Here is a 14,413-nt window from a genome sequence, read left to right on the forward strand (position 1 = left end):
ACTGGTGATTTATTCATAATAAAATTGTGCAATGTATGATTGGTGGGGGTCCTAAATAACACTGACCAACTAATGCCAATCAACTATACATCACAAATCTCAAAAGAGTCATTTTTCATTTCTTTTAGCTCAAGTCTTTGGACCAGTAGTCAAAAGGGACACATAACATATAAGAATAATCTTTAGGAACATTTAAAAGCCCTTAATTGTTGTTCCTAAATGTTTAAAATAAGATGGTTGTGCAGACTGATGGTGGTGGTGCAGTAGAAGCAGTAAGTCCACAGCAAAGAATACATTTTGCCCCATTGGCTAAATTTTGCAGTATGGTCAACAAGAAAAAAACAAATGGTTCTCTTAATGATGGAAGTAATTCTCATTCTGCGCTAATAATAGTTGCTTTATCAGTTCCAACACCATTGCTAACTATGCATATCGCATGGTGATTATCTGTCATCAGAGGTGACAGATAATAATCAACATGCGATATGCACAGTTAGTAGTGGAAGTGATTATCTCTTACCTCTGATGACAGATAAAATTCAGTTTATTCCAGGTAATTTAATTTATATGTCAATAGGATATACTGAGGCCTGCAGAAAATAAAATCAAATAAACATACAACTCATTAAAATTACACATGAATTATTAAATAGATGGATGAGTATAGCAACCAAGCACATCAGTTCAGGAAATATCATGGAAAACAAAGTTGCCAATTGATAGAATCACATTGTCATGATCTATTATCATTACTTGTTCATGTAACAGTGTTTGCAAAAAAAAAAAATAATAATAACAATTTTGTTATTACTTATTTTTTTTTTTTGTTGTAACTAATTGCTATCTGTTTTTAAATTACTTAACCTGTACACATAATTTGACATTCTTCATATGCGTTCATAAAATGAAAGCATATGAAGAATGTCAAATTACAGGTTAAGTAATTTACTCCTCCCTCATTCACTTGCTTTGTGCACACACCGTATTAAGGCAGTTTTCAGTCTATCTGAGATTTATGTATAGATTCAAGACAGATTTCGAAACATGCATTTATTTATCTGTTATTGATATCAAACTTAAACATTGTAAATTTTTCTTTCATTGTCAAAATATTTATGAAAATCCTCTGACCTACTGTTCATGCAGAGTATAAACAGAAAAGCATCTGTTTTTACTAGTTACTTCCCCCCTTAGAACAGGGGGGAGGATAATGAAATTGAAGAAAACAGAAAATGGTTCACTCATCTGCCAGAAAAAAGGCCTTAGAAGTAGTAACCTAATTTAACTTAGTGAACACTAATACATATATTTTCAATCATAATAAAGCCAAATTAACAAAAAAAAGTTAAAAATTAACATGCAAAGTTATGACAGTTACATTTATTTCTTATAAATACAATGTTTTCAAAATGATGATTACTAAACAAATATATTTACTTTTTGTTCTGCATATTTTATACTTTTATTTATTTATTATTGATTTTAATATCTATATTTAAGCAAAATAAACTGAAAATTGCTACTTATATATATTATAAATGTGCAGAAAAATTTATTTGAACAAATAATGTGCTTTTGAAATAATTTTTAGCAATATTCATTATAATGAAATTTTGGTACAGTGGAATGATTCATGCACCCTGAGAAGTCCATTGTAATGGGATCTTACTGTACTAAGAAAACTGGTGCACTATTATGAAGACATTATTTTTGGATTGGTATTATTATCGCACAACATTGAATTAGTACTGCAGAATTTGCCTAATATGAAGGAATACATTAAATTTGTTCTATGTTAACTAAGCAATATAGCTAACAAATTTTTATTTTTGTGTATGTTTTTTTAGCCTAATAAAGCCATTATCTATTTTTCTGCTTTGTTATTCTGTATGTAGGTGTGAAGTTAAGAGCATTTTATGTTATATGCTGTAAAATACTTAAATGAACCACTGAAGATAATGACATTACATGTTAGGCAATATGTTTAAGAGAAATACATTTTATCACTATTGTCAGTCAAAGTAGTGTTAATAAAATATCTACATTTATTAATATTTTATGATAAAATGCTATGTATCATATTGAACATAAGTCCATGATGCATGGAGTTTCAAATTTGATTCTATCTATTTAAAGATACATAGCATCTGTTTGCCAATGTAAATTAATTGTTAATTCAACATGGTGTTGTTGAGAATTGTTCCATATAATATTAGGTAGATATCATCTACTATCATTGAAGTACACAACACAAAAGGTTTTAAAAATCTTCTACTTAACTCTATAAACATGTATTCAGTTTAGCTATATATGTTTTTGAAAAGAAATTCCATTATCTGTTACCAAATGTGGATCATTATTTAGCAGGCCAACTGTACAGATAATTTAACATCTTCCACATTTGGCAACTGACTTCTAAAAGTACTTATACAAATATAAATTGAGCTTTAGTGTGTTTTATATAAATCAGTGAATAATTATATTTTAGAATTGTTTTATATAATACCCACTAGAAAGCTGCTTACAAAAAATATAAGCTTGTTTAAAAAATAGTCCTTGTTTTATGCTGCAGGATTCTTTACGCTCATACCTCTTCACATAGGCCAGATATAGCGTGTCTTATACGAAAAAACTGCATGAATATCTATGGTACTGAAACTTGATATACCCATGTAAATAATTATCTTCAAATTAAATAAGCAGTTTTAAATTAAATTATATGTAAAATTTCTTTTGTCCTTAATGATTTTATATGTACATTTTTAAAATTCAGAAGAAAAGGAGCAAAGCTCTAAATATGAAGGCATGGGGGAAAAACATTATACATAAGTTCCTCTGTGGCATACTAACTAAAAAAAACCACTGCTAATAGTGATAAGGATATGCAGTACAATATTTAAATTTCCTATAAGATAGTATAACCTTCTTGTGAATAAAAATATTTTATGATCAGATTATTATATAACTCTTCACAACTTAGAATGGATGACTAATTAGCACAACTGCAAATCTACAGAGCATAATTTCAAAAAGCTTTAGGAAAAGCATATTAATTGAAAATAATCTCCTGCTTAATGTTAACTTGCTCTTAATAGGTGCTTCATTTGTAACAACCAAAACAGGTTATATGGCATATCTACTGAATTCTGACATAGTCGAGTGGTCAGGAGTGAGAGTGCATAGGACACGTTCCTCGAGTGGACCGGGGTTCAAGCCCATGACTACTAAATAAGATAAATATTTGTATTGACGATTTATTGTAAAATGACTTGGTTGTCGTTCCAGAGTATAAACAGAAAATTTAATTTAATTTGATTAACTTAGTCTTTAAATAACAGAATGTCTCTAAAATAAAAGTTTATCATATTTATGAATTTGACTAGCCTTAAAATTTTATAAAAGAAAACAAATTTCCATTCTAATTTTATGAAGTCTTCTATCTTTATGCTAGTAGTACAGAAAATAATATACTGGTTTGGTTACTGGATACCCATTTCCTTATATACAGTAACTAGTCCCCTCCCGTCTCTCTCTCTCTCTCAAATTTTGGCCTTTTTCCTAAAATAAAATAATACAATTAAGCTTCCTATTTTGCAAACAAGGTGCATGTTTAGAAGACACATTTTGCACAGATCTGCAGACAGCTAAACATGTATGTAAATAATTTAAATTCCAAAATTATTTTTAACAATTCTATTATTATTTAACTTATTTACAAGCATTAATTGCACCTTTTCTTATTATAAAACTATAAGCTGAAGTACAGAAAGCAAGTATAAGCTCCTTTTTTGTTTTATGGAGCCAAAATTGCACAGATTACTGTATTCATTATTGCTATTAAGACACATTTCTGAACACAGCTTTAAAAACAAAAATGTATCTGTAAAGTACTGTACCAGTTTGGCTGAAATGGTATATCCCTTTTCTGCATCCATCCAGAAATGAGGAATGGATCCTTCTTGGTATGGATCACCGTTAGCTTGGCTTCTGCACTACTAATACTTCTCCTTCATTTACTGACAATCCATTGCACAAGAAATTCAGTACACATCTGGTTTCACTCCAGAGAATCTGTAAATGGCACAATATTCACTTTCTTTCCCCAGGAGGTCAGCATTTCAATTGGGAAAGTATCACAAATTTGTCTTCTAGTCACTTAAGCTTTAAAGAATGCACATTCACAATGCAGCATCACCCCTGGCCATACGGTAGCCATTCTGCTCTGATCCATGAAGTGGTTCTTTTTCTACTTCTTCTTCTGGCCTTTTCCGTTTGAAGAAACCAAGCTGGGAATTAACAAACAACTTATTAATATTCAGAATGAGACAAACACCATAAAAAAAATAAAAAAAAAGACAAGCCATTGCAAAATATCTAACTCCGTATTAGAATATAGAATACAATAAGACTATTGTGAAATTTCAACATAACATAACCTATATAGAATGCAAATATAAAGAAATTCTGAAGCAGCACAACTTTCTTGATTTAGTAATTATTTGTAAAATTTCTTTAGGCACATTGCAGTCAAGTGATCAGCAATGAACACTTTACTACAATGACTATTAATCACCTGTTTTCTTGCAGTTTGTCTGAATTAGCATGCATTTTGCTGCATTTTAGAGTGATTGACTTTACTGAGAAGTGAATTTGCATAAAATTTTGTTTAAAATTAGGGAAAAGTGGGAAAAAATTTTGTTTAAAATTAGGAAAAAAGCGGAAAAAAAAATTTTGTTTAAAATTAGGAAAAAAGCGGAAAAAAAATTTTGTTTAAAATTAGGGAAAAGTGGAACAAAAACTCTCAAAAAAAAAAAAAAAAAAAAAACTTTTAGAGAAGATGTGACATTCAAAGACATTTCAATAGCTCACAAAGTTTAAAGAGGGCTCTGTCTGTCAAAGGTTATTCAATCACTCATATTCTTGATCTGATCAGAAGTGACTGAGATTTAACTATTTGCAAAATTGTTAATGAAATAAGAATTTCTTACGGTACATGTCATTCAATTTCAACACAAATGCATACTTAGCACTTTTCATTCAAGAATTTATTGCAAAGCTAAATATCACTAGGAGGATTTTTTTTTTTTTTTAACAGAGAGATCATGAATATACTATTAAATGAAATTTGAATTCTAATTTACAAATTTGGTTGAAAAAAAAAAATAATAAATACACACAATGAAACAGAATTTTCTTCAGGTCCTTTTCTCATGGCATCAAATAAATTAGAAATAACTTCCAAAACACTTACCATTAAGGTTTTAAAAGGAAGATAACTAGGATTTACACCCTGTTACACATGTAACCTTATGGTGTAAATGCTCACTGGATTTAGCTACATGTGATTTTTATTTTTTCCCCTAAGCTTTAAGGCCCCCCCACCCCTTGAAAATTCACAGATTTGCAATGACATGAAATTAAGCAGAATGTAACACAGGAACTATTATCAATTCCAAAAGAAGCCTATCAGAATTCCGCTAGAAGTTGCAGAGGCTTTGCAATCAGTGTATACAGTTTCAAGGATCCACACCGTAAAAAATTAATCAGAATACAATCTTAAGCTCCAGACCATACAAATCAAGTGAATTATAAAAGTGAAAAATACAACAACCATACTCATTTCTAATCTTAGTATAGAGTGAATCCATTTACTTTTCTCTTTCTTCCGCATAATGTAGATATTTGGAAGAATTGACAAAAGCAGATGGCTGTTGTTGGGACAGTCATAAGTGGACAGTGGTCAGAGCCATTAACAAGTCAAGAATAGTAATTTTAAGGTTAGAGAAATATCAGGAAACAGGACAGGTGCCTCAAAGGCAAGCTCAAGGACAGCAACAAGTTATATCTTCTTAAGATGACTCTTCTCTGGCCCCAAATGATACACCATAGGGAGGTGAGAGCAAGCCAGCCTTCCCCCCCCACTCTCTCTCTCTCTCTCTCTCTCTCTCTCTCTCTCTCTCTCTCTCTCTCTCTCTCTCTCTCTCTCTCTCTCTCTCTCTCTCAGTGGCCAAGGGAATGAAAGTTAAGGCAACTGTATACAGAAGAGAAGATACAAGATGGCCCATAGTTTGTGTCCTCCTCACTGTCTTCACAGGAGAGCCTTCTGAGTAATTGCAGACAATGGGTCTAGAACTAACACCAGTGACCAGATTCAGTCTGGACATTGGCCCTCAGCATGTTCTTATCTCTAGTGAATGTAAAATATACTCCTGTCCTACCATCAAGAAGAAATGTACCACTATTGTGGAGGTGGTCAGTTGGTATAAATAGGCATCTGATGAACAGGCACATCTTTGAGGGAAGCACCTTGGCTGTTCAAAGGTATAGGAATAAAATCCTCAAGCTCCATGCAAGCCTTTTCAGAGGTGTTACAGGTCTTTAATTCATTTTCATGAGCAATAATTCTCCTATGCACACAGTACTGAGCTGGTTGATGAATTCCTTCTAGGTGAAGGTGTTCTTTAGATAGAGTGGCCAGTCAGATCTCTGAGGCAGAATCCATATCAGCATATCTGGGATTTTTTAAGATGAACTGGAACATGTTTAACTTCTCTAGAAAGCGCCTTGCTCTAAAAAAAAAGCCTTATCAGTCTTATAAACAGCATGAGATCTCATCGTGAAGGATGTTTTGCTGTAAGAGGTGGTCATACTCTTTATTAAGCATCTGAATTACACAGGACCTTCCTTTCTACCTAAAACCTTCAGTTTTAGGTAGAAACTGAAACTTGGTTGTTCTCATCAATGCAATCCACAAAAAGGCATATTTTTTTTCAAACTCCATATAATATTTGAGTCTTATATTAATACTATTCTACAAATATTGGTGAGAATTCCATCAAGTGCATATTTTCTTGATATCTCAATTTGGATGTTTTAACTTAATGCTTAAATGTGCAGATTCTAAAAGGACTTAAAAGTTTTCATCAAATATGTACATGAAAAGGTACTTACTTTCCATAAGAGAAGAGCTAAAAGACCAAACAGTAATAATCCAATACATATGGCCAAAATGATAATCCACCAAGGTATCTTTTCTGGTTTTAGTATTCCATCTTCAAGGTTTATTTTAGTAGTCACCTGAAAAACAGAACTTACTATATGTATAATCATCACTGTTGGATAATGACTTGCCTTTATATTAAATCATATAAACCATAATAAAAACCTTAGTTCTTTTTCACCCCACACTTTTTATGTTAATATATTATGGAATGCTACAACTCTCCCCCACCACCCGATCATCTTTTGAAATCCACTGGAGAGCTACAGCCTATTGGTTTAAAGGGGCTGCTTTATACAATGTTAAAGCTTTCCCAATAGGGTACATATAGACTCCACTTCTTGCTGCTAACAGAATTACTTTAAAAATTATTTTATTTTTAAAATAGTAGGTCATTTTTAGAAGTAACTGAGTGTTCTATTGAATATATTTTGATATTTTTGTGATTTAAATTTTAATCACAAAATTTTAAATCACTTGGAATCGTATTTAAAAGTAAATACGATTCCAAGTAGAAAAGGTAAGAATAGTATGATGTCATGATTGAGAAAATTTCACTGTCAACTCGCCTGTGAACCAATGCCTTTTCCTACTTGCTGTTTCCTTATGTAGAACTTTCTCTGGGTGATTGTGATTCATTTATGTGCTAGATGTATGAAGTGCAATAACCTGAAATTAAAACTGAGTACACTGGATGGGACTGAGTCTCTGAGGAAATGAGATTATGTCCCACAGAAAAAAATCATACTGGAGGCTTGATAGAGACAACACAGGTGTCTAATATTATGCCAAAAGATGCTCTCCTGAGCCCAGTCACAGGAGTGGATCTTCCAGTGCAGAATGCTCTTGGTTCTACAGGAGATAAGCCTCTAGTAAATTCAAGTGATCATCATTCAGATTGCAAATAGACATGTACTTTCAGATTCTCTTAATGAAATTTTGTTCTGCTAATATTTTATTAATTAATACTAGGGGGCTTTGCACCCTGATTGTTTTGCTCACCAACCCCTACCCACTCTTTTCTACATAAAAGCGCACTGTCAAAACACACTGATCGATATCTAATCAAGAAATGACCTATGTAATTATTTACCTGTGCATTTGTAGTAACATAATTGCCCCACCTACTTGTACCACATGACCCATTTCCTACCCTACCACATGGCATTCTCAAGGTGGAATAAATATCACTATATAATTATTTACCTGCATTTACATAGGTTTCACTTAGGAAATGGCCTTTTGCTTCGGGTTCCACAATGCATGAGGAATATTGTTGCATCCGAAAGAGCAGCACTAAAACATTTAAAATATTTACAAAATACCAAACTACTTACAAATATACAAACTATATCAGGTTCCTTCATCAGCTGACATTACAACAGTACATCAAGTGATGCAGGGTGTGGTCATGTATTAGACAGTGAAGCATGTGCACAAGGTTGGTGAACATTATGGAGGCAGTTGTCTTTCAATGGAAGACAACAATGTAATTGCCCAGCCCTCTTCTCCTACTGGCTCAAATAAATATCACTAGGAGGAAAACTTTTTTAATAGAGAGATAATAAATATACTATTAAATGAAATTTGAATTCTAATTTACAATTTGGTTAAAAAAAATAGACACGGTGAAACAGAATATTCTTCAGGTCCTTTTCTCATGGCATCAAATAAATTAGAAATAACTTCCAAAACACTTACCATTAAGGTTTTAAAAGGAAGATAACTAGGATTTACACCATAAGGTAAGGCTGTTACACGTGTAACCATCTTTGAAGATGTCTGCACCTCTGCAAGCCCAAGCTGGGAGGGAAAAAAGTGTATTAAAGTTATTTGTATGCCAGTAATAAAAAAGTCAAACAGTAAACAATCTAAAGTTATAAAAATGTTTTGAATGAAGAGTATAACCGGAAATCATTATATGCCACATAATGATTTAGAGTCATGCTCTTATTTTCAGCTATACAAATTCTTTTCCAGGTATCACATTTAAAAAAGTGAGAGAGGAAAAAAGCAAAGTACAGGATAATTTCTTACTTCTTTGATGACACTGATGAAGGAATATAGGGAGATAAGCTGTCAACAATATTGTTCTGATAACTTAAAGGTGAGGGTGGTTGACATTGCAAATAGAAATGTCAAATTCAGAATAAGCACTTCAAAGCATATTTATTTTTTAAGTAGTGATATTACTATAAAGGACTAAATTATTTCAAATTCTCTATCCCTTCAATAACAATCTTTCATGCTCTGCCACTATGAGCACTATAGCCGGTTAAGAATGTGGAAAAGGAGAGTAACTAAATATTTCCTATTTCGTTACATGCTTACTGAAGCTTTACATTGTTTAATAAAGTGCTTGTAGACAAAAAGGCATGGCTATAAAACAGAAGCTTGTTTTGTTTGTTTTAGGTGTTATGAAGGCCATAATGAATCAAATTAAAGTAGCAGCAATTTTCTTACACTACAGGGATGAAACTAAAGTTGGGGGGAAACAGGTGGTTTCCCATTCTATACTAACACTGTGGAAGAAAAGGCCAACTGAGTGATCTTGAGGAGTCTGTTTTTTTTTTTGTCCCTGTTATAAATTTGAAATCAGTTTATTAGTCAGCGACAAAAAGTAAAGTTAAGTACATTTACATAATCTGGCAATTACTGTTCACAGCCATGTGTCAAACAATCTAATAAACATTATTGATAAAATATGTAACTGAGGCACCAGAGCAGCCAAACAATTTATACAGTTACATGATATGAAACTGAAAGTTTCTTCCACCTATGTATGCTTCACTTCTGCTATTGTTCTAGTAACCCTTCATTACTCACACTTTAAACGGAATAAACACTCATAAGGTGAGGCATGCTTTTTGTTTAATTATCAAAAAAATTTCATTTTTGGCGTTTTTACTGAATTCAAAGTGATGTTTATTAATTATGACTTCCTAAACTCAATTACAAAATATCACGCAATAATAAATGAGAGAAACCTATAATAATGTTTTTATTATAGTTCTTAGAATTTAAGTTCAGTCATCTCCCAAATTGAAACAGATTCACCTGGAGTCTGGCAGATGCCACATGAAATGAATGTATTTTTGTTAACTGTTTGCACTTAGCTGGCAAACCTAAGCTGTACAACAAGATTAAACAGCTCCCACTAGTCTCTGACAGCCATCACGTGAGAATGGGAGTACAATAAATATAAACACTTTTGCTTGCTTGGCATTTATTAAATTCTAAATGAAAAATTGATTTCTCATAATTTGTAGTATACTGATAAAAAAAACCAGAAAATGCTGTATAATCATTTAGAGAATATGGTGAGAAAATGTACATAGGAGAATCTGAATTCATTTCCAACTAAATTAAAGGGGGGAAAAAAAATTAAAAAGTGGCATCTGTTAGATGCTACATTAGCAGTGGAGGATTGAGTACCAAAAAACTTGTGTGTGAAGTATTTACAATTAAAATGTTTTTTTTTTTTTTTTTTTTTCTCAATTTTATCTTTCAAAATTCTGTCATCATCCAGAAAATAAAGTAATCATAATTGGCATAAACATCTAAGATACAAGAACTGGTACGAAAGTAATGCCTCCTAATTTTTTGCTTTCAAATGTGGCTCTGTAGATCGTTTTGCATGCCACTGAGTGGTCATTAAAGTCTCTAGTTTCACCATACTGAGTGGTGCTTTGATCAGTCTCGTGAGTGCAGCACACAGATAGTTCAAAATGGTGGACGTTACAAATATATGTACAAATCAAAGAGTGGTATCAAGCAGAGAGGGAAGGAGAGATTTTTTTTTTCACACATAGTAACAGGTGACAAAACCTGGGTCCACCATTGTGACCCTGAAATGAAGAGACAGTTGATGGAGAGGCACCATCAAAATTCGCCACACAAGAAGTTCAAAAGACGGCCTTCTGTCGGCAAAGTCATAGTAACAATGTTTTGGGACAAAGATGGGGGTCTTGCTTGTGGACTTCTTGGAGCCTGGCACCACAATCAACTTAGATTGATATGTTGAAAAAGTTGAATGCACGCATCCATAGTGTTTTGACCACACAAAAACCTTAATGAGGTGGTTCTTCTCCATAAAAACGCACAACCCCACACTAGTCTGTGCACGACAGAGGCCACTGTTCTTCCTAACCCCTCTTATATCCCGAATCTTGCACCTTCCAACTATCACCTCTTCGGCCCGCTGAAGGATGCACTCCGTGAAATCTATTTTGCAGACGATGACAAGCTCAAACAGTGTTTGCAAAGCCCTCTGGAGCAAGAGTAAGGACTTTTACAGGACTGGAATACAGTGGCTGACTCAGAGATGGTGGAAGTGCATAGAAAATGGTGACTTTGTGGAAAAATAACAGTGTGTTTATTAATGATTGAAGATTAATTGAAGTAAAAGCTGTAGGAATGAAATTTTCTGAAAACAGGTGGCATTACTTTCGTACTGCTCCTCATATCTGACAAAGAATTCCATTTGAGTATGAATTAATAAAAAAAAAATGCATTCTGTGGGCCTTAGCACATACTAAGTCTCTCACATTTTTTAAATGAATATTAAAAATATTCATTTAAAAAATGTGAGAGAGTTTAAAAGAAAAGCACACAATTTCTTACTTCTTTGACAACACTGATGAAGGAATGCAGGGAGAGCTGTCGAAGTTTCCTGATAACTTAAGGTTTGGAGATAGATTATATGGGTAACATAGGCTATGCTGCTTGCAGAATGCTAGCTAAATGTTCATAATGACTGCAATGATACTACACCAACTGTTATAAAGGCTGTTGATAAAGGAAGCAGACACCTCTAAGAGCTTCAGTGTTTTATTGCTTTTATCCTGTGATCTACATTGTTTTATTTCATTGTATAAATTTTATTTTATTGTACAGACAGTGTATCTTATTTTATCAGTTTTATTCTGCTTAATTATACAATTCATTTTACTTATTATTATTGCTCTTTTTTTTTATTATTTCTTATTATTTATTACTTCTCCCTGATTGGGGGGGGGTCCACCTCGTGACAGGTATTGCTACCAAGTATTCGGGGTGGTTGTTGTTATGTCTGGTCGAGGAACTCTGACTATCCTACAGGTGTTCAGGATTACGACTTTCTTGTAGGTGTTCGCTGGGAGACCTATTGCTGCTACGCTGTTATGTAGGGTCTTTGGCACCATACCTGTGGTTAACATGATGATCAGGAGGGTCGCTACTTGTTGCATATACCACATCTCTTTGATCTCCTGTCTTAGGTTCATTTTATCTATGTGACCTTGATGGTATTGGTATGGTTATTTCTGGCGCAAGGGCTACATTGTGCCTATAAACGAGATGAAGGTCACATCTCGTATAAGAACAGTTAGAAACAATTATACAGATGTATCTGTTTTAAAAAGCAGAAAAATTCCAGGAGATTTGCATCATTACCTAAGAGCTAGCGGAGTGTAAAAGGTTCTTGAAGATTTTGAAGAATACTGCATGAGGCTTTTTGGGCTTGAGGGTATAAGATGCATTCAATGAGAATGTGCTTTATTGTGAGAAGAGAGTTGCAATGCGTACGCTGTGGAGGTTCTGGAAGTAATCCTTCAGGTTAGCAATTGCTGTCTTCTGTTGTTCAATGAGGTCTATGAGGCCCCTTCATCCTTTCCAGGCAATTGTCAGTCTCTCCATGGCTAATTTCGGATGGCGTTGGCAGCTCTTGGTCATCATTGTCCTTGTCTTTCTCATCATATTCTCCAGCTCAGTGTTAGTCCAACCTATGACCCCGAAGGAGTATGTTAGCACTGGGACTGCATAGGTGCTTATGGGTTTAACTGTGTTCCCTCCATTCAGCTTTGCTTTCAGCAGGCTTCTGAGTCTCTGATGGTATTTTTCGGTCAAGCGGCCTTAATTTCTCTGTGCTGTAACTGCTGAGCCTGCATCATCCCCAAGTATTTGTAGGCCTCTCCCTCTGCCATGGCTTCAATCTCTTTACCAATCTGCAGCTGGTAGTTTCGGTTGACTAATTTTCCCTGGTGTAATCGTTGTGTTTTGCAATTGTCTAGACCAAATTCCATCCTAATAGCATTGTTGAATTCTTCAGTGATCTGGAATAGTTGCTGGAGATGCTTCTCGGTTCCCACATAGAGCTTGATGTCATCCATGTACATCGGGTGGGTGAGGGTGTACAAGTTCTTCCTTCCTTCTTTGAGAGTATATCCATACTTGCTGCTGTTGAGCATGGTGGATAGCAGGTTAAGTGATAGACAGAACCATAATGGGCTCAGGACATCTCCCCGAAAGATTCCTCTCCTGATGGGAGTTGGCCTGGTTGTGATGTTTTCGACCTGGTGGTACTCCATTTCGGCATTGTTTCTCCAAAAAGTTTGTCACTATCGGATTGACTTTGTAGATGTTCAGCGCCTCTATTAGCCAGCTATGAGGCACGGAGTCGAAGGCCTTGCAGTAATCGATGTAGGCTGTGTACATGTTGCGGCACTTCTTGTAGGCTTGCTCCATAACTACGGCATCTATGGTTAGTTGCTCCCTGCATCATTTGCTCAGCCGCTTGCATCCTTTCTCCTGTTCAGCATTATGTTCTGACTCTCCAAGTGGTCTGATATCTTCCTGGTTATGCAACTGGTCAGGATCTTGTACATTGTTGGGAGGCAGGTGATTGGCCTATATTTCATTAGGTTTCTTTTATCTTCGTCTTTAGGCTTCAGATATGTTATTCCTTGAGTGAGAAACTTCAGGATTGTCTCTGGGTGCCTTAACCATTCGGGTGAACTGCTCTGCCAGGTGCTTGTGTGTGCAAGTGAGCTTCTTGTACCAGTAGTTGTGGACGTTATCTATTCCTGGAGTTAGCCAGTTGTGTGAGTTCTTGATCGTCTGTTTTACTTCTTCTTCCCGAATCTCCTACTCTCTCATTTCTTCTACGTGCTTGGTTTTCTTGCGTTCTAGTTCTATCCAGGTGGCTTGGCTGTTATGTCTTACTTCCCTGCTCCATATGTTTCTCCAGAACTCCTCAATCGTCTTCTGCTCGGGTGGTCCATTCCCATCTTTCCCGTCTTCTCCGAAACTCCTGTAGAAGCCTCTTTGGTCTTCATCGAAGGTTCAGTTGTTTATTTTCCTCTGGGAGCTCTCTTTGTATCAGCGTAGTCTCTTGCTGAGTGCACCTATTCTCTGATTTTTTGTCTCATGTTTTCTGTGGACGCTATCTCTCTCTTGAGAATGCTCTTCACTTTTCCAATTAATTTCTTACTCCTTCATACTGGGTCAATTGGTCTATCTTGACTCTTAATTCTTCTATCTTCTGCTGAAATCTTCTTTCCCAGAAGTTCTTCTGTTGCTGGTCTCTCATTTCTCTTCCATTAATCCTAGAGACTGCTACGGCAGAACGATACACGGCTGTGTGAATGGCCTCCA

General features: G+C 34.7%; 1 protein-coding gene across 1 annotated transcript in view; it reads right to left on the reverse strand.

Moving 5' to 3' along the window:
- Positions 1-3,786: 3,786 nt before the first annotated feature.
- Positions 3,787-14,413, reverse strand: part of LOC150079392 (integrin alpha-PS2-like) — a 514,720-nt gene continuing 504,093 nt past the window's right edge. Inside the window, exons 28-30 of the mRNA XM_090382299.1 lie at positions 8,702-8,803; positions 6,952-7,077; positions 3,787-4,286 (exon numbers count right to left, since the gene is read on the reverse strand). Coding sequence (XP_090238425.1) covers positions 4,179-4,286; positions 6,952-7,077; positions 8,702-8,803 — 336 coding nt within the window. The 3' untranslated portion in view covers positions 3,787-4,178. The remainder of the gene's footprint in view (positions 4,287-6,951; positions 7,078-8,701; positions 8,804-14,413) is intronic.

Source organism: Mastigoproctus giganteus, chromosome 10, assembly GCF_048544385.1.
Source record: "Mastigoproctus giganteus isolate SK-2022 chromosome 10, ASM4854438v1, whole genome shotgun sequence".
NCBI lineage: Eukaryota > Metazoa > Arthropoda > Arachnida > Uropygi > Thelyphonidae > Mastigoproctus > Mastigoproctus giganteus.